This window comes from Halichoerus grypus, chromosome 2 (genome assembly GCF_964656455.1).
Source record: "Halichoerus grypus chromosome 2, mHalGry1.hap1.1, whole genome shotgun sequence".
NCBI lineage: Eukaryota > Metazoa > Chordata > Mammalia > Carnivora > Phocidae > Halichoerus > Halichoerus grypus.
The window spans coordinates 66281712-66303181 of record NC_135713.1 but is presented as its reverse complement, the minus strand read 5'-3'; the positions used below and the strand labels follow the sequence as shown (position 1 = coordinate 66303181).

General features: G+C 37.3%; 1 protein-coding gene across 4 annotated transcripts; it reads right to left on the bottom strand.

The window, feature by feature from the left end:
* Nucleotides 1-2557: 2557 nt before the first annotated feature.
* Nucleotides 2558-19906, bottom strand: STARD4 (StAR related lipid transfer domain containing 4). Of its 4 annotated transcripts, none has more exons than XM_036065758.2 (6): nt 19672-19906; nt 12472-12585; nt 11496-11545; nt 7601-7727; nt 6624-6738; nt 2558-5468 (listed from the first exon to the last, which is right to left on the bottom strand). In XM_036065758.2, the coding sequence occupies exons 2-6, from the start codon at nt 12574-12576 to the stop codon at nt 5239-5241; spliced, it is 627 nt and encodes a 208-aa protein (XP_035921651.1). In that variant the 5' UTR covers nt 12577-12585; nt 19672-19906; the 3' UTR covers nt 2558-5238. The 4 variants fall into 4 exon arrangements, with proteins under 4 accessions (XP_035921651.1, XP_035921655.1, XP_035921656.1 ...); XM_036065762.2 differs by lacking the exon at nt 19672-19906 and adding an exon at nt 11694-11786; XM_036065763.2 differs by lacking the exon at nt 12472-12585 and having other exon boundaries at nt 19672-19903.
* Between the last annotated feature and the right edge of the window lie 1564 nt (nt 19907-21470).

Genomic DNA, 21470 nt, shown 5'->3' with positions numbered 1-21470 from the left:
TTTAAGGGATGTCACAAAAGCAAAACCGAAGTAGGAATGTAAAGCTCCTGAAAAAGAATACTATCCAAATAAGGAATAAAAATCCTCGGTTAGTATTTTTACGCTATGCTTCCACCGTTATTTTTACCAGCAGAACAGTACAGCCCCCTAATTACCTGTACAGCTGATAACACAGGGAGCACGGCTCCACCCTCCACCTCCTGGGACACATGTGCAGTTCCTGTTTTCCAGCAACTTTCTGTCATCTCATAGTTAAGAGAAGCCGTCGGTAGTGGACCCTTTGCTCCAGAGGAATAAAATAACATATTCTATTATTATATTATCTGTAATATAATCATACCTATTATATATTCTGAAAATATTATGGGGTAATGGAAACAAAGGTCATTCATGTTAAATGCCATGTGACACCAGCCCTTAATTGACAAGGTACAGAGGAGGCTCCATCACTTCTAAGGATAGCTACGTAGTGTCTGCCACGAAAGAGGTCCAATAAATTTTTCATGAAGCGAATGACTACTTGGCTATTTTCATTTCTATTTTGGTAGTCTATCAGTTTCCTATTGACATCTGAAGGAGCTTTACACCCACTTTCCAGAGCTGATCCCCTAAGAGATGCTATGTTGGCTATCCAAAGAGCCATTCATCACCATCCCTCTCTTCAAAAGGCTGGAAATCCTTATGCTTGCCTCCCCAACCACCCTTTCAGCAACGGTGGTCATGTGGCAGAGACTACTGGAAAGGAAAGCTAGTGGAGGTTTCTGGGAAAGCTTTTACTTTCCTGATAAAAGAGACCAATGAGTGGTGCCAAGGCTTCACCTGCTTCTTGACTTGAATGTACATGTAATCTTCAGGGCTAGTCAATCCACCTTATCATTATGAGAGAAAAGTAGGAACTGCAGAGACTCTGGCCCTAACATCTTTGAACTGATAAACACTAAATTACCTATATCCAGATTCATTATTAAATGAGAAAGATAACTCAGTTTGTTTAAACCATTTAATAGTCATATTTTCTACTGCATACTGCCCACAGCATCCATAGTTACTTTCTGGTAACACAGATCGAGTCTCTTTGTGTCATCACTTCCAGCTTTCTTCAGCTTCAAATGAAATGATCACAATTCCTAATCAAGTTAACACAATTATTTAAATATGTGTACAGTAAGCCCTGTGTATATGTTGCTGTAATAAGGGAAGAACACATTCATCATCATCCTGGCTACATAATAGCAAATCAAAATTCAGCAGTATTTGGGCTAATATTCTATGAGGCTTTGCTGAGAGGTTAGCAGATGAGTTATTAATCGTTATTTTCCAGTTTATATTTTTCTTTTGTAAGAATATAGGAAGTTAAATTACATATTTTAAGTTCACACATATGAAACTATTTTTCAGTATTGAAGGTTAAAGCAACTTAGACCATATCAGTGATAAGAGTGTCTAGTAATTTATTGATATTTTTCATAGCAATTTAAAAATAAATACACAGTTTATTTATATTAAAACATGCTTTTAGTTTATTAAAGGTTCGAGTTTTACATATTGGCTCATAAAAGAATTATAAACTTAAAAAATAAAATCTATATATAGTATAGCTTTTATTGAATTGTATGAGATGAACTTTTATTTATACATGTAAAATCTTTGGAAACAACAAAATAATGAAGAAATTAAAATTCCAACTTCTTATGTTTCTTGTATGCTCAGATCCCACCTTCTAGAAGCTGTTAAGTAAGAAAGGCAATGGAGATACACCAGACAAGTGATTATCTGACACACATTCTGATGGAAACCTGGTAAAGTCCCCTAACTTCTCTGGGTTTCAAAATTTATCCATAAGGTGGAGAGAGCAGCAGTATCCATGTAAGTAAAAGGATCTGGATTTTAACCACTGATTCTAAGGGCGCCAGTGTGCTCTTGAGTCAATAGGTAAAGCTCTATCTACATCAAAGGAAATTACTCATACCCAAAAGCTCAATAGACAATTAAGGGCTTAAATTGTGCAATGTTTTCCTATCTTCTCCAGAGGCAACCTCAACTGCAGAATTTTTAGTTTGAGATGTGAATTTAATTCAACCTGAGTGCTGATAATACGCCTTTCAGTTAGTAAAGAAAGGAGGAGAGAGAAAAAGAAAGAAAATTATTTTTACTGGGAGATTTACAATTTCAAATACATCCAACCTTGATGAACAGTAAAATGAAGACACTCTAGCAGTTCATATTATACATCACTGCAGACACTAAGTTCCCACAATTATTTTTGCTAAGTATTGCATTAAACTTCAAAGGTTAATCAAGGGTTATCAATACAAACTAAAACTTCATGCAAAAGTATCACTTAATGATAACTTATGATTTTTTGTATGAAACTATGTCCTTAAAAAAATAGGTAACATGTACTGAAAACAGTACTATGCTAATATTTCCTGCATAAATAGGTTTCTGATGCAAACTAGCTATAAGCTAGAGAAAATAATCAACCACCTAACAAGGCAGATTATATTTTTTTGTTTCATTCACTGCCCTCTGAAAGGGGTCATCTTTAAAGGAAAAGTTTTTTTGGCTATAATTTTTATTTTATTAACAACTACAAACTAATTTATTTCTAATGTTCAGAAGTCCCCACTTAGCAAGCACTGAAGGCTCCAGAGACCAGAAAACATTTTGTATTTAAGAGAGTAATTCCATGAAACTCATTACTTCATATTATAAAAAGACAAATTAATACATATACTACAGATCTGTGCTATTCAATGCAGGCCACTGGCCTGATGTGGATAATGCAAACTTAAAATGTGGCTAACCCAAATTAGTAAAATACACACCAGATTTCAAGGAATTAGTACAGAAGAAGAATGTAAACTATCCTAATGAGTGTTTACAGTGATTACATGGTGAAATGGTAATAGTTGGGATCTACTGAGTTAAATAAATTATATTATTAAAATTAACACCAGCTGTTTCATTTTATCTTTTTTAATGTGACTGCTAGAAAATTTTAAATTACATAGTATATGGCTCACATTATTTTTCTATTCTATAGCACTGCTACAGAAATAGCAGATTCAATTATATGTTTAATATTAATCCCAACCCATTCATTAAATTTTTGTATAATTACGGTATTTGAGATAACATATTTAATATACTACCACAAAAGGCCTGAGCTTAGAATCAACTATGCCTCTATGCATAAAAACAAAACCAGATAAAACCTACTCTGATCTTTTTCATCTTCTGTATATTGGCAACTGTGCTAAACTTTGGTTAGATAGGAGTCTGCAAACAGGCAAAAGGGGTCTTTTTGGTTGATAGAAATGTTCTAAAACTGGATTGTGGTGATGACCGCACAACTATAAATGTATTCAAAAGTCACTGGATTGTATACTTCCAGCCAGTTAAGTTGTGCAGCGTGTAAATTATACCTCAATAAAGCTGTTTTTTAAAAAAAAGTGCCAACTAGAGCCCAGCAGATCTAAAGTGCCATCTAGAAGCTGCATATAAATTTCAGGTGATTCAAATATTATTTTTCAATCTATCATATGACTCAATATTGCAACAAAAGTTTTTCCGTGAAGGTCCTTTTATGTGCAATGGGTCCAATTCAGCAGTGGATTATGTAGTCACTAATTGGAGGTATAAGTTGAAAAAGACAAAGAGAACATTAGAGTCACTGAGTGGACAGTTTATTTGCTTTAGGGGTATCCAGCTCAGGCAACAAGAGCACCCAGCTCAGGCAATCTTATCGCAAATCCCTCACCCAATCTGGGCACCGTATAATTGGACATCTGCTGGCATTCACCATCCTAGACAGAATACTAGAATATAAAATATAGAGTATACAAAAATTAATCAAAAAAAAAAGAAGAAGAAACAAAACAATGGATACTGTAAGTACCACATAAAGAACTCACATTGAACAGAAAGATAAGATTTCAAGACGTGTGCCCACACAAACATAAATACAAACATTTGCATGGATATACTGAGTTGCCTCAAGGTCTCATTTTAGAAGTAAACCAGGTGGTTATTCAAAAGCCAAAGAATCATCTGGAATGTTAAAATCATTCAGGAATGTTCATTTAAGGCAGCCACAGAATAAGGGACCTGTTATAGTCCATGCTTGTTATAAAATGACTCATCCAGGCATGTGGACAAATCTATGAATGTATTTGTTAAAGTTCCAGACTGAAGTTATGTCACAACTGTGAATGTTTATGATGTACTTAGTAATACTTTATGAGGTGAGTGATACTTTAAAACTGAAATGTGAACATGGACCAAATGAGAAAGACTGAAAATCTGATTATTTTCCTACAGAATATCACATACTTCTAAGAATTAAAAGCTATTTCTTGAGGGCTTATTTTAAAAAAACAAAACAAAACTAAAACATGAACAAAACACTCACTGAATTTGATTTCTAGACAATTTGCTGTTGTGTGAATATAGGGTACCACCAACCAGTTCACACAATCCAATCAATTGGTGTCCCCAGCACATATTTGGCAGTTCTTTGTACTGTTTTATCCATGCATAAATGCTTTTTAGGCCTTCCAAAAGAAACGCACAGAAAGATACAAATACATTTTTAAAGATATCCACAAAATAATGTTATCTAGGTATCAAAACAATTGTATTTGAATTGTATCTATACTACTGTATCTATTCTTTTTCTATTTCTGATTTTTTCAATACTTAAAGTAGTACAAGTCACCTGACAATGAAGTTCACCTTTATAAAATATAGTTTTTTCTTTAGTCCAAGATACTGGTGAATTCACAGAGCATACCAAAAGTAAAGCACTAATATTTAGCTTCCAAAAATAGTTAAAACTTAGAAAATGTTCCTAAAACTCTAAAACAGGTGATTTTAACTAACAACATGAAGCTTGTGCTTTCTCTAATTTCCAAGTAGCCAAAATATTCATACTGAGGCAGTATTCAGTTTCTTAAGAGTTCAGGTCAAAGAAGTATACCTACATCTTCATGGATGTCTGTCATACTCTCCATGCTTAGACACACTGCTCTACCAAACAGTGTGGAAGTCACTGTCTAAGAAAATGGAAATGCCCTCTCTTAGATAACTATTTACTTTAGGAACAAAATAAACCAGCAAATCATCTCAAATTTTTCTATAGGCTACACAGAAGAGAGGAAAGGATGATTTTCACAGCCCATGCAGCTGAGAGAAAAAGTTGATTTGGGGGACTATCGTACTACAAGTTTAAATGTATTATGCCTTTTGTAGGGCTTTTTGTAAATCACCGTAGAAGTTGACTAAAGTGCTGGCCATGGCTGTATCTACCGCAGACTGAGGAATCATCCCGTGCAGATCTGTCTGAATGTAGCCTGTCAAAAGACTCTGGTGTGGATTGTCTTTATGTGGAACACAAAACCAACCACAAGGATGGTTATATCCACGAATAAATTCTGGTCTCTTTTCACTCCAGTCAACGCTTAGCCCTACAAGGAAATTTTAAAATAACACCATTAATAGCAGTGACTGAGATTAGTCTACAACTCTCATACAATCATATTATCAGATTTCTCATTTAAATATTTTTCTTCTTATAGTAGGAAGGGAAAAATGAAGGGGGTGACATCAGAGGGGGAGACGAACCATGAGAGACTATGGACTCTGAGAAACACACTGAGGGTTCTAGAGGGGAGGGGGGTGGGGGGAGGGGTTAACCTGGTGATGAGTATTAAAGAGGGCACGTATTGAATGGAGCACTGGGTGTTACACGCAAACAGTGAATCATGGAACACTACATCAAAACCTAATGATGTAATGTATGGTGATTAACATAATAAAATAATAATTTTTTTTCTTCTTACTCATGTAGATGAAAACTAAGCCCCAAGAGTGACCATAGAAGAATGAAAAAGATAATTACCAAGTAGAATTCTGACAGAGGGCTAGAGGTAATGGGGAAAGTTCCAATCCCATCAGAATAGGTAACATTATGTCATCTTGGTAACTCCTTGGAAACTATGAATCTTGGCTGTAGCATCCAGGCCTCAAGGTGCCAAAAATCAAAACTGTGGCACCACCACTCCTCCCTAAAGGCACCGCCACATCCAACTTTGGTACTGGCTGGCTAAGAGTAAACAAGCAGATATTTACCTACAACTGCCAACTCGAGTATATACTATACACAAAAAAAGACTGATTTACCTATAGATATATTTTAGGAAGCAGGAGCCTTCTAATAGCAGTATTTTTCATTTTTTAAAAAAATACTACACAGCTCAAGGAAGGAAAAATATTCTAACACACCATGCCTATTTTTTCTATGGATATGACTAAGAAGCTATTTTCTGAAAGTGACTTAATCTGCTTACTACATCCCTTTCTCAGAGGCAGCTACGTGATTCCTGTTTCTTAGCTGTGACCTGGAGGATGCCATGTAACTGAGAATAAAAACTTAACCAGAAAGATTTCAAAACCCTTCTTGATACTGTTATTTTAATTCCTGTGATGTAGCATTTGCAAAGCTTAGTGATTATAAAATAAGTGTGAAGGCTGAAAATATATCTCACATAGAAACATCCAGCCGGGAAAACTCAAATATTTAAAACAAATGAAAAGAAAGTATAAGGTTTTGAGATCATTACCACAGGACAAAAGCCCTTCTTCATAGCCCACAGTGTAGGAGAAATCAACAAACTCTCTCGGGGAAATTATATTCCAAAGCTGACCCGCAGTAGTGTAACGCATCACACAGCAATTCTGAAAGAGAAGAGGTGACAGTTGTTACTACTTAGGAAACATATATGGACTCATATATCATAAATTAACCCTTAGTAAAAAACTAATATTCATTTAAAATGTATTTATAATTCTTATTAATAATAATTCTTACAGTGGTTCTGATAGGTTTAGATCTCTAGTCTAAACCTCATGGCCACTGTATGGGAATGAATAAGGTTATGATTAAAATACAAAGAGGTAAGTTACCCAGTATCTAAATCTCTAACTCAATGCAGTGGCCTTGTATCCTATATGATACTCAACACGGAAGTAGGTGGTGTAGACTATAGGTGTTTAAGATAAAAATCCACAAATATTTGGACCAAAATACCAAATGTTTCAATAAAGAAATTCAAACATGGGAAAAATGAATTAACAAAAATAGAAAAAGAGGACAACCCACTTTGGTTACATCATTCTCTAATGCCCAAGGTGGCATTTTTATTTTTGGTCTTTGATTTTGGCTTAACATTAATGGAAAAACCTACATACGATTACCTAGAAACCTGAATATGATGGTGGTGTTTTTAGAATTTTAGATTTCAGAATCTCAACTTAAGTTTTACAATTAAAGAGCTGACAGTTTTCTTAAGCAGCAAGGGTAGAGCTACTGTGTAAAACAAACGCAGTTCTGACTAATACTCATTAATACGAGGAAACTCAAGCTTTTTAAAAGGCAGAAAGGATTCCCCTGAGATTTCTGCCACGACTACTTACTCTCAAAACAATGAATACAATGAATACAAGTAGGTGCACATGCTCACACTCACATGCTCTCTCTCACATGCACACACATACACACACACACCCAAAATCTGAAGTAATGTTTCTAAATAAATACCTCTTCAAAGTGTTCCAAAATGTCCATTGAAGTCATTAAGCTGTCCCAATCCAAGCGACAGGGACCTGGGCGTATATGGTCTATGACACTATTGACATTGTCATCTATAACACCTTGGGCTTTGAAACTGGAGAAAAAATATTAAGGTCAAATGCTATTAGTATGAAAAATTTCAGCACGCCCTCATAGTTCAGAGCCAACTTCAAAAAGAGTAAAAGTTAATACAGCTTTTTTTTTAAAGGGAATAAATCCCAACAGTTTTTCTGATAAATTAAGTTACTTTATCAGAATGTACTCTTTGCCCTCAAATCTAACAAGTGATCTGAAGGCTAAATTATGTTATCATGAACATAGGAAAGTACCTTCATGTTACGGTGCAGCCGAAAACAGTCCATACAACACTCGAGCTTCATTTATTCTGTATGCTATTCTTTTCTCAGGCTCTAACATGTTATTAGTATGCACATATTTTTACTCTGACTTTCAAAAACTTTTTTTACAGGAACAGAAAAATAGGTCACCCAGGAATAGCACACAGAGGTTTGACTCATGAATAGTATCAGAACTCGACATATTTCAAAGGTGGCACTAAGTATCAGTGGGGAAAGGATGTACTATTGCATAAATGGCGCTTTGATTCAGTACTTACCCTAAAGAGAAATTAAAAACTGAATCACTACTTGACACCACTCAAAACAATTAATTCCAGACAGACTAAAGACCACTACATAAAATTTAAAACTTTGAGAAAAATACATCTTTGTGACCTCAGGATACAGGGGGATTTCTTGAATACATAAAACAAACAAAAACACAAATAATACAAGACAGGTAAAATTAAAAACTCGCATACCACAAATGACAAAATAAGTAATTTCTTTAAAAACTAGCCATAGGCTGGAAGAAGGTATGTGCAACACATATAAACAGCCATAATTATTATAGAGAATACATAATTAATTCCTATAAACCAATGAGAAAAAGACAATCCAAAGAAAATAAGGACAAAAGATATGTTAAGATTGATCGGAAATGTCAGTAAATTTGGAAAAGATGCTCAACTTCACTCGTACTAAGTAAATACTAACAAGATACCATCTCATATCCCTGAGACGGGCAGAGTAAAAACATAACAAGTATTGAATGGAAGGGAATGAGAACTCTCAAACTGCTACCACCACTTTAGAGAGCAATTAATTTGGCAACGTCTACAGTAGTTGAATGATGCGTGTCCTTAAGACCCAGGTACATACCCAAAGAAAATCACACATGTGTACAGAAGGAGACATATACTAAAGAAGTTTACTATAGCACTGTATTTTATAAGGAAGAATTGTCAACAACCTAAAAATTTACAAACACAGCTGAACACATCGTAATATTTTCATATGAACGTGAAAGAATAGCTCTGCATGTAACAACATGGCTAAATCCTGAAAAAAACACTGTATTAAATGGAAAAAATCAAAAGCAAATTACTAAAGGAAACACACACATATATATATATGTGGTCAAAGTATAAAATAGGAATACACACTTTAAGACAGTAGCTACCTCTGGGGACAAAAGAAAAGAGAAGAAATTAGAGATAGATTGGCTTTAACTCTATCAGTAACATTTTGGGCAGGTCTTTTGAAAAGATTTTTTTTTTAAAGCATCTGAAGCTGTTTTATCATTTTGTAAGTATTTCCAGCTCAACCTTACACTGTCTCCCCCATCCTAAATCTGCTCTTCCCTCCTCTGTTCTCTAAACTTGGGGTGGAGGGTGGGAATGGGGCAATACAAATTAATCCCAAATTAGACATCTGGGATTCAACTTTTGACCTTTTTTCTCTTGATCCCATTTCAATAGTCAGAATAAAAGTCACCATGTTTTATCAAGATGACTTCCTAGATGTAAAGTGCTTAGAACAATATTTGGCTCTCAATGAATGTTAGTTATCATCACCACCACCACCATTAGATCCCTTTCACATTCGCTTGCTCTTTTCAACTCTCATGCTACGTCCTTAGTTTGGGCACTCTGTGTCCAACTCAACACTGCAACCATTTCTAGCTCTTTGGACCATGTATCTCTTTAAGTTTCTGAAAAAAAGCCAAAGATCTCTTCCCAGGAATATAACATTGACACAAAATTATGTTTATGATCTTAAGGAAACTTCAAGAAGCTAGCCATGGACTCCCAGGCTAAAACCTCTTCTCTAAACTCTCCATGCTCATTTCCATTTTTCACAGTGCTATCAGATTAAGTTCAAAATCTTTGACGACCTGGGAGGTGGGAGTAAGGGTTGAGCAAAGGTAAGCACAATATTGAATTCCTTACTTTAGAATTCAAAAATCCTTCAGACATGCTCTCCCTACCCTCATACTTTATGCTCCAGCTATACAAACATCACTTCTACTTCCCTAAACAAACTCCTTAGAGTGTTTTCCATCTGTGTTTATGTAGTAGATGCAATCCCCTCTGCCTGGAATATGAATCCGTCCTTCATTCCCTAAGAAATAACCCATTCTTGCTTTAAAGCTCAGTTCATATACTAGCTCTTCAATGAAGTCCCCTCAAATCACCAAGCATAATGCTCCCTTGGCACTTTTTTGTGCTTTTCAATCCCCACTGGGAATCAGTTATCTAAAGGATTAACTTCACACTTGCTTACAATGCTTAATCCACAACTCTAGTTTCCTGGTCCTTGTCATAAATATTGTATAACTCATCTTTCTGGAAATGCTATCTTTGGTATTATACTTGAGAACACATAGTAAGTGGGACCCACAGTTTCATTTTTAAAAGGACTGAGTCCCAAGGATATGAACATTCCACTCCAATTACACAAGGCAACTGTCTCTCTACTAGCTTTAAAAAACAGTATTTTTTCCTTCTGGTGAAAAGTATAATTCATGTTCAACTATATGCAAATATCAAAAAATGGAAATAGAAATCACCTATAAAGCAGCCATCTCAAGGTGTGTATTTGGTGTTAAGTAAAAATATTTTAATACATAAAAATTAAAGTCAACGCACAATTCTACATGCAGTTTCATATTCTGCTTTATTCACTTTACAGCTTGAGCATTTTCTTGTGTTTTAAACTAATATTTGAAAACATAGTTTTTAAAGACTGTAAAGTATCACGTTTCAAAATTTAACCATCTCTATTGATTATTCAAGTCGTTTGTAATTTTTAATATTATGAGAAGTACTTAACTATTATCTTTCTTATGATTTCTTTAAGATAAATTCTTAAAGTATGCTACAGCACTAAGTAAATATAGAAGAATATTAGAAGGGATACACTGTGCTAAGAAATTTAAGATTTTTATGGCCATTCGATATCATTATTTATGATTTCCCTTACTATCAACTCAGTCCACAAGAGATATGGACACTTTAAAGGCTTTGAATTCATAAGGTGATATGCTTCTTCAGAAAGTTTAAAATCTTTTTTTTTAATTTATTATGTTAATCACCATACATTACATCATTAGTTTTTGATGTAGTGTTCCATGATTCATTGTTTGCGTATAACACCCAGTGCTCCATTCAATACATGTCCTCTTTAATACCCATCACCAGGCTAACCCATCCCCCCACCCCCCTCCCCTCTAGAACCCTCAGTTTGTTTCTCAGTCCATAGTCTCTCAAGGTTCGTCTCCCCCTCCAATTCCCCCCCTTCATTTTTCCCTTCCTACTATCTTCTTCTTTTTTTTTTTTAACATATAATGTATTATTTGTTTCAGAGGTACAGGTCTGTGATTCAACAGCCTTACACAATTCACAAATCTTAAAAGTCAAATTTTACTGACAATGATGATTTAGTGATCATTTATATATATATATATATATGAAGTCTGGCAATGTCTTAAGAGCTACATAAAACTACAAGAATTTACTTACAGGTATCCATTAAATTCTTCTGAGGGTTTTCTCCAAATTGTTACATCTTTCTGGAAAAATAACAAACAGTATATGGGCATAAATCATTACCTAGGTGGAACTCTGGATATAAAACTGACAATTTCAAGTTATAGAACATCAGTCTTTGCATTAAAACTTAAGTAAATATTCAAAGAGATACATAAAAGTCACTTATACCATCAAAATGATCCATATTTGATTTTCTTCTGTATCCTAAAGTTCTTCACAGTTTGCTTAAAGTACGGATGTCCAAAACAGATTTCTCAGTAGCTTAATGAGAAGCAAACCTTGTTAAGATCCGCACCAGCCATTATTATTTGCCTCACTCCAATCTTATCTGTTTACCATTACTGACACATTTAGACAAAGACAAGAGGAATGCTAAATATTTCATTCTGAACTTGCTCATATCTTTTTTAAAATCAAACAATTCACATCTATTATGACAGTGCGACCTTGAATTAGTCCCTACATCTTTTTTCTGTTCATTTCCCAAGAAATTCTGAGTATCAGACTAGCTAGAGTACTTCACTAGAAGAGTCCTGGGTCCTATAGGGTTGGCTCTGTCAACACTCAGCCTTGTGATAGTCTGGACAAGTCATACCAGTAGAAAAGAATACTAACTGGCCACCCTCACAGGCTTGTTGAAATATCTGGAACTATTTCAAACTATCAGTACATGTTATATTTTATATGTTGACCTTAGAAGCTATTCTTTAGGCTCGTGTTGCCAGAGTCTATTCTCATGTCCAATATCTAAAGCAGTAATGAAATCAGTGCAGGATTATTGCTTTTGCCTTGGTGAGATGTCAAACCACCGACTTTATTATCTTAATTATCTATCCTGCCATCCACCCAAAGTATGGTCCCTATTTTCCCTTACCATTTTGAAAGTCATCAACCATCTCACTAGATAGAAGATAAATGCCATATATAAGTAATTTAAATAATTCACCGTTTTCTTGGCAACTCGCCACTTATCATCTTCGATGCTATGATACTGGATGAGAGTGTTTTTAAGTCTAGTTGCAAAAGCAGCAGCATCAGGCAGGCCTTCCATTTTTTTCTTCTGTTACAAAGACAAAGATGAGCATCAGCAAATGCCACAATTTGAAGCAGTAGACCAGTGAGTCTCAAATATGGCTTCATAATAGACTCACTGGGGAGCCGTAAAAGATACTTATACCTGGATCCCACCCCAAATCAACTAATCAGAATCTCTGAGAGTAGGACCTGGGCATAGGTTTTTTTCCCTAAAAGCTGCCAAGATGAGTAACACCTAGTCAAGGATGAGTATCACACATTTTAAGTTATTAAAATCACTCATATAAAAGTAAACTACAATCCTAGTTCCCTTTCTAAAGGAATATAATAAAAAGAAATACATTATAGAATTCTAGATAATGTAAAGAAAAAAATATTGCTGTTTCCAAACGACAAATATAAATACACAAGGAATAAATTTTTTTAAAAAGTCTTTAGAGTTTCAGCCATTAAATTTTTAATTTAACATCCAACAGATTTAGGACTCATTCTAGAAAACTAATGACAAGCACAACTAGAAACCTGTTCATACATCCTTTCAGGTTAGGGTTACAGAACTCTGAACAATTTCAAAAGTTTGAAGAACTGCACCGTTTTCAATATTTTGTATCATTTGATAAAGCGTTATAGGATTCAGTAAGGTATCTGTGTAAGGAAGGAGGTCATATGAAGACTTTTAGAACCATCAGTACAGCATAAACAAATGGTTCATAATTTTATATATCGTTAATAATTCCAAAGATAAGCTACTGTTCAACATTGTTTTTAAAGAGAAATGATTATTAACTTTAAAGATAATAAACGATATAATGAAAGCTTCTGTGATGTTTTAAAAACATTGCTTCCCATCAAGAGGTGGTCTGTGACTGCATGACTTCCTAGGCTGGGTTAGAAAAGCCCATGCAAGGCTCTGCAGGTTTCTTTTAGACTAATTGCTCTGGGAGCCTTTGATCAACATGCAAGCATGCAAAAACTCTGGCTATCTTGAGGCTGAAATGTGGAAAGGCTGGAGAGAAGGGGAAATGGGAAGAGAGACAGAACTCCAAAGTCCCAGATCCAGAAGCCTTTTTAGAGCTTCACCCTAATGGGTATCACCCCAGGCTCCCCTCAATTTCACTCAGTCTTCCCCATCTTAACAATTTATTTTATTTTTATTTATTTATGTTTTAATGTAGGCTCCACGCCCAGCATGGAGCCCAACATAGGGCTTGAACTCAGGACCCTGAGGTCAGGACCTGAGCTGAGATCAAGAGTCGGATGCTTAACTGACTGAGCCACCCAGGTGCCCCAACAATTTACTTTTAAAATGGTAATTGAGCCAGTTGCTCAAAGACAAAGCCTAGGAATCACCCTTAATAGAAATTAAGAGATGCCTATTCACACCACCTTCTCTCATTGCCTAGAATATTCTTGTCCTACTGGTTTTCTTTCTGCCCCCCAAATAGGCCAAGCTTGCCACTGACTCTGGGCTTTGTACTTGCTATTTCTCTGCCTGGATTATTAGATCCCAAATCTGAGCATGACTAAAAACAACTTGTAATGAAACTTTCATTTTAAACCTCCTATCTTAATACAGCCTTCTGCAAGTCTCTATTATAGCCTTCTTTTATTTTCTTCATAGTGTTTATCACAATCTGAAATTAACTTGTTTATTTATTGGTATACTATATTCTACCCTTTCACCATCACATCCCCAACTAATAGAGCTGGGGCTTTTGACTGCCTTATTTACCACTATATCCCCACCAACTAAAACATTGCCTGGAACACAATAGGCCCCTAAAATACTTGTTGAAGTGTGTTTGCTTCAAAACAAGAATTGTTTGGTCTTGATTTTGTGTCCTTTTGGTGCCTTGGTGCACTCCAGTAAAAGAATAAAGAATTTTTCTTCTGTATCCTTCTGGGGAAAAGCTGCACAATTTACAGAACCATCAAGTTATTACTAAAAAGGAAATCAAGAAAAGATCTAAATGAAATGTCAAGCCTCAAACTTCTATGGAAATAAGGCTGCAATCCTCAAGTACAGATGCATACATAAGAATCCCCTTTGTTTTATTTTGTAGTAGTTGTAGCTGTTGACAAAGATTCCCTTCCTAGGCTCCTCTGAGTCCTCTTTTTGACTAGGCCTTGTTCTTGGGCTTGTCTTTGGCCCCTAAGTTCAGTTTTAGCAAGAATCCTGCTGAGCTAGTTTACTGAAACACCCCTCACCCTCAAAAATTCCTCATCCTACCCTTGATCTTATCATGCTGCTCTGCATTCAGCAAGAATCCCCCTTACCTCTAATGTTTCCTCTTAGCAATTTCCCACCCATTGACACCTATCCTGCTCCTTGGCTACAAATCCCCACTGTCCTTGTTGTACTCAGACTGGAGTGCAAGTCTTTTTTTTTTTTTTTTTTTAAGATTTTGTTTATTTATTTGAGAGAGAGAGAGAGAATGGGGTGGAAGGCAGAGGGAAAGAGAGAATCCAAAGCAGACTCCACGATGAGCATGAAGCCAGACACAGGGTTTGATCCCAAGACTGCAAGATCATGACCTCAGCCAAAACCAAGAGTTGGAGGCTTAACCGACTGAGCCACCCAGGCACCTCCAGAACAGGGTGTAATTTTATACTGATGTATCTTTTCCCCTACTGTAATAGTTCTTGAGTAAGATTTGCCTTTGCCACTTTTAACTTCTATCTGCCTCTGGTTTTCTTTGACACTGTTTTTAGATATTAGATTTCAGGGCCCACTGCCAGACAGCCTGATTCACTGGGCCTGTTCTGGAGTAGGCCCCCAAAACCTAGGTTCTATAAAAAGCCTCGCTGATCATTCTGTTATTCAGCCAGGGTTGAGAACCACTATCTAAAAACTAAAGATGACAGAAATAAATCAATATTGTAGTCAATATTTAAATAGCATAGAACAAAGCATACAAGCCATTAAAAATGATAAACAAGATGTTATAGAACTGTAGGGGAAAAAAAAAACCTTTTTCTCTACTCTCTTAGCTTCTGTCTCTGGGACCTGCAGATTAAACTGAAAGAAGGTATATTAACAGGAGAAAAGGCACACAAATTTTATTTGCTGTTAATATTTTATTTTTTATATACGTAGAGGCCTTCACAAAAAAGAAAGAAATGGAGACCCAAAAAAAGCAGTTAGACTTAGGGCTTCTATACCATTCTAACAAAGGTGATAAATTACGGAAAAGTGACAAGACAAAGGAAAAGGAATTTGGGATTCTAGGGGTGGTAAATTATGAGAAAGTAAATATATAAGACAAAATTAATAGAAAAGAAAGTTAATGTAGTAAAGTAAGTTTGTTCAGACAATTTTGGTGCCAACTCTACCTCCAGTGATGAGTTGTTCTCCTCCTAGTATAGGAGAGGGGAGAGGGAAGACCTTCACAAAGGGAAATTTATGTCCTACTTTCAGGCAGTAGAGGGAGGGAAAACAGCTCTTTCTGCATTTGCTGAATTGCCTTCAGCTCAAAATAATCCTTATTCCAAAGTGGCATATTTTGGGGTGGTGTATCCCAAAATATGGGAAACATGGGAAAGTATATATAGAAAATTCAATAACATAGAATTTAGGATCTATGTAAATGATGTAAGTGATGCAAAATATATAATAAATATAGATCCCACCCATAGACTAAAAGTGGATGAGCTCATTCAAAAAGTGCCAGTCAGGAAAGTATCTCATTTCCCCTCAAGAGACTGCCAACTTGATAGCCAGTACAATGACCTTAATCAAGGGTTTGTTATAAACAAACACAAATTCTTAGAGAAGACTTGAAAAACTAATTTATCTATTGCTGGGATCATTATGATTAAACAATATTCTTTAAACCCAAAGGCTGCCTGCCAGGTTCCTGTGGTTGGCCGGTAAGATTTTTTTTTTTTTTTTCAAATCTCCTTGATAGAAATCAAAGATGAAATGTAAAAATGTTATTATCACAGATGTTATCTATGTACAAATCCATTACACAAATGTAAGCAATAAAAACTTACCTATAAAGATGAGAATCTGGATCTTTAAGGTGCTTACCTTAGTAATCATTCCCTCTTACTGACTACTATAAAGTCTAAACTCCTTAATATGGCTTATGGGCCCCTTTATGATCTGGCTGAGCTTCACTGCCTAATTTCTACTCTTCTTTCTTGGACTCCCCTAAAGACTAGGTTATTTTCCCCCCCACCCCACCAATGTTTCTCACAGCAACTCTGTAACTACTCAATGGTGATCTTTTTTTTCAATTTAACTATAAACCTTTTGGGACAGGAAATGTGACTTGTTCAATGTTATGCTCCTATGTCTAGCATGCAGTAGGAAGCCAGGAAATAAAAGTCAAGCCTCAAACTTCTATGGAAATAAGGCTGCAATCCTCAAGTACAGATGCATACATAAGAATCCCCTTTGTTTTATTTTGTAGTAGTTGTAGCTGTTGACAAAGATTCCCTTCCTAGGCTCCTCTGGACTCAAAGCTCCTAGCATGAATTTTTCCTACTTTTATTTCCTGGCTTCCTACTGCATGCTAGACATAGGAGCATAACATTGAGCTACTAGTCTCACTTATGGAAGACCTCAAGATATCTAAGATGAGCCTGTTTACACCAATCATCCTTGAGCTTCTGAATGACTAAAAATTCCATTGCCATAATTAAACACAGCAATTTCTCAAGGAAGTCTACTATTTTATTTACCACACATCTAGTATCTACCAGGTCCCAGAACTACAGATATGGATGTTTTTGCTCTCAAAGTTGACTTATTCCACCTTTTAAGTAAACTCTGAACTGCAACAACAACAAAGCTAAAACATTAAAAATTATTAATGAGCCTCTTTTAAGGGTAGTGGAGTAGGAGGAGGAAAGAAGGAGAACAAATAAGTGTAAACTCAGAAAGCTCTTTTTTAGCCCAAATGAAGTATTTAACCAGGCAGTTCATTCATCCATTCCAAAAATGCATTTTTTTCATCAAGATTAAGTCCAAAAGAGAATAATGGTTACTGTCTCAACTGTGTGTGGGCAAGCATAACATATCTCTGGAAATATATTCCAGAACTGGGGAGCGAATACTAATGGGGTTATTATCAAGGTCTTGATGCTCTTCTAATAAAACAGAGTACTCCCATTAATTCAAAGGAAAGCATACACTATGCTCTACTGCAATCTCCACCTATGGAGAATGTAAGGAAAATGTTTTAAATACTATTCTGAACTCCCTCTTACTAATTCTTTCTTTCCCTTTCTTCACCTACAACAGGAAACTCTCCAATTCCATCACTTACATATCAGAGAATAGGTACCATTTAATCCTATCAAAATCTAGCAGCTCCTTCAAAAAGGCTGTATACTTTTGACAGTGCTATTACTCAGTGCTCAGTAATGTCCACCTTCATTTTTTTCTCCTACTTTTTTTTCCTTATTTTTTTCCCTTACTTTAAACTAACCTTTTTGTTCGTGTTTTCTATGCCCATTTCTTTGCAATGATCACTAGTGTAGACACTGGCTGCCATTGTAGAGGGGGCAGCCTGCCAAAGTCAGAAATTGTCTTGTGGCCATCTATCAGCACCATAGTCTTTGGCCAAGACAACTCCAGTTTTCATCAACTTTACATCACAGGGAGATGGCCATAGGTTCTATTTTAAATATGAAACATAATAAACATTTTAACCTCTAATAAAAAGTGAATGTCATAAAAATCTGTTTGTACCTATGTAGTATGATGAAGTCAGAATTTACTTGTTAAAGAAGATATTATCAGAATTGTTTAAACTTCCATGTCCCAATTGATAAGGGTTTTATGTGAATAGCTTCAATTTAACATGCCATAGATTTTCCCCAAGATGTTATGCAAACCAAGACCTTGTAAATTAAATTATATTATCTACCTAACATAAAAATTTCAGCATATGCTTGATTTCCAATCAATCTTGAATTTGTAATTTAGCTTTTCCAACTCAGTCAAATACAGTAGTTTCTCATTTTTGAGACTGGCTATAGCAGGAATCCAACAGGGAAGCCCACTTCCACAACATGACCAATGCCCTTCCCTCTGTTTCAGTGTTCACTTTAGCTTATTCTAGTATCAGCTTTACAACAATGTTGAGACTTTTTACAACAGTTAAGGCAATATTAAATTCTAATAATATCTCAGCTTTGAGTCCAAGTTAATGTTTGAGCTCCTAATGCTCTAATCCTTTATTTAAAATAATAGCTAACATTTATTGATCATTTACTATGTGATCAGTCTTTCTGGCCACTTTAAATTGTATTATTTCATTTAATTTTCATAAACAACCTTAAAAGCTGATCCTATTATCCTTATTTTGCAGAGAAAGTACCAACAGAGAAACTAAGTCACTTGTCCATGATCACACAGCTAATAAGTGATGGAGTCAGACAGAACTCCAACTCAGGACTTCTGCCTTCAGAGTCTAAAAGTCTCTTTTGTAAAACACCGGAAGTTGATCACAAGCTGGAAGAGACTTCACATAAAAAAATCTGACATCACACTAAAGCTGTCATTTTGTCCTGGCTCCTGATCCCAAAATAGCTCAGGTAATCTCTCTTAACTGCACATTAAGGATAACGGTAACTCTATTGAGGAATTACATGAGTTAAAGGACGGAAGCTGGACGACAGTAAACCAAGAAAACGCTGCCTCTATCATCAGTATCACCTCAGTCAAAGCTTGCTGTGGGCAGATGGGGCCCTACGTTGGTGCATCTACCACGAATCAGGAAGCACTGCGCCCTTCAAGGAACGCGACCTCGGTGAATCTTCACCATGGCCCTAGAAGCAAGGTTATTACTACCCATTCCCCATTTAACGGATGCAGAAACTGACGCCTAGTAGGCATCCAAGTCCTTAAACTGGTGAGCGGTGCAGAGAGGCGAGGTGCAAGCCTGAGATCCTTCTGGGGACTCCTTTCCTCTCTCACGGGTGGAGGCTGCACCCGCCCGGACGCCGCGGTCCACCACCCCCCACGCCGGCCTCCCCAGCCCCGCTCGCCGGGGCCGCTCCGGAAAACGCACCCGGGAGAGCGCCCCGGAAGCCCCCATCGCCCTCCCTCCAGGCCGTCTCACTTCCGCCACGACTCCGCGCCCGCACCCACGGCTACCTGAGATGAAGCGAGGCGTGGTACGCTGCTAGGCGCGCCGGGCTCGCCCCAGACTGCCGGCTTTCCGCGACACGGACGCTCTAGAGCTCCTCCGGCTTCCCCGCCCCTCGGGGCTGGCGGCAGCCAATGGGCGACGGGCCACCGCTGCTCGCAGCCAATTGGAAGGCACCAAGCCCCTCAGGGGAAGAGGGCCGAATCCCCAGCCAAGTGCCCTGCCAGACGCCGGGTGCGACCGAAGAGCTTGTGGCCTAAGTTGGCCAGGGCAACGTGTGTTTGCTTGGATTGGCTGGCGCGGCAGCGTGCGGAGCGCTGATTGGTCGCTGGGAATGGAATGATTTCTCGTGCTTGTGGCCTGGCGCGAGCCGGGCCAGGGTTCCCTGCGTGTGTGTGTGGGTTGAGGGTGGGTGAGGCTCCGGCGGGGTTTCCCGCGACCAATTAATGGCAAAAAAATTTTGCGAGGCAGTAAATCCGGCTGGGAGAAATAGGAACACAGGAGGGAGTGAATGACGACAGTGAGGGGTAAGGCCGGCCTAAATTCAGAGGGCTGGGGAGATGTACTATCGCGGAGCTGCACTACCCACCTCAGGACCAGAAGTCAGATGAAAAAGAGAAGAAAAGGCGCCCGGGAACAAGATGACGGATCCTGCGGGCCTCCACCTTCCCTGACTTAGAGCTGAAAGCGCTGTATGAGAAAGCATACAGTCACTGCCACAAGGCGAATTGGTCTTCCGCCAAACGTTTGCCTTCAGATGAGGGAGATCAGAAGACCACCTTGAAAATAGAGAAAGCCGGTGGCTTTCGCAGCCTCACGAAGTGTTCTGGTTTTCATCTGACAGGATGTTTGACCAATCTGAATACTAAATGTCAGGTGTTTACAAATTATGTTTACGAGGATATGTGGTTTTAGATCCAAGAGTATTAAGGAATGCAGTGCTACACCATTAGTCATTTTTGGTAGACTTGCAATAAGAACAAATAATAATTCTTAAATTTTTAAGTTAATGTCACTGAAAGAACCACCAAACACCACTTGTTAGTTATTATTGGCAGATTTTAAAAATCTTACCTCATTGTTAAAGCTTACGTCAGACAGGGGCGCCTGGGTGGCTCAGTCAGTTAAGCGTCTGCCTTCAGCTCGGTGGTGATCCCAGGGTCCTGGGATGGAGCCCTGCGTCTGGCTCCCTGCTCAAGTGGGGAGCCTGCTTCTCCCTCTCCTTCTGCCCCTCCCTCCCCCACTCGTGTGCTTGCTCTCTCGGTCTACTCTCTCTCTCAAATAAATAAATAAAATGTTTAAAAAAAAGTTTACCTCATTCATAAAAGGAATAATAATTTGGCTGGTGATTACTTTTCCATTATTTCACATGTAATCATCTGAAAAACTCACCCACCTTGAGGGGCTCTTAAGTGGATTCAGTGAGGTATAAAGTTTACAGAGCACTTTTCCACACCATCTGAAATTATTACCAAATATGTATGCAAACAAGGACCATGATAATTGGTCAATAATAACAAGCAAGTGACTGGAGGCCGGGGCATAGCTCTTAAGGCAGATTCCTTAATTTCTGAGTAGCTGAACAGGTCTGGCGGACTCTAATAATAGAGCTCTTAACCCTCACAAAACTCCTAATGTGTTTCACAGCTCTCTATGAGGCACCTGTGCACAGCAGTGAGGACCAGAAAGAAAAGACCTAATCCCTGCCCCGAAGATTTACACAGTGATGGTGGAGAGGAACAAGTCCTCAAAAAGTAGAAAATGAGAATCTCTTATTAGGATTCAGCTGTGAACACATTGCTCAGCG

Coding starts and splice junctions, on each gene's coding strand:
- STARD4 (XM_036065758.2), bottom strand. CDS start 12,576: ATGGAAGGCCTGCCTGATGCTGCTGCTTTTGCAACTAGACTTAAAAAC. Junction 6,739..7,600: donor TTTTGGAACACTTTGAAGAG/GTATTTATTTAG, acceptor CTTCTCTTTCAG/AATTGCTGTGTGATGCGTTA. Junction 5,469..6,623: donor AGAAGGGCTTTTGTCCTGTG/GTAATGATCTCA, acceptor ATTTCCTTGTAG/GGCTAAGCGTTGACTGGAGT.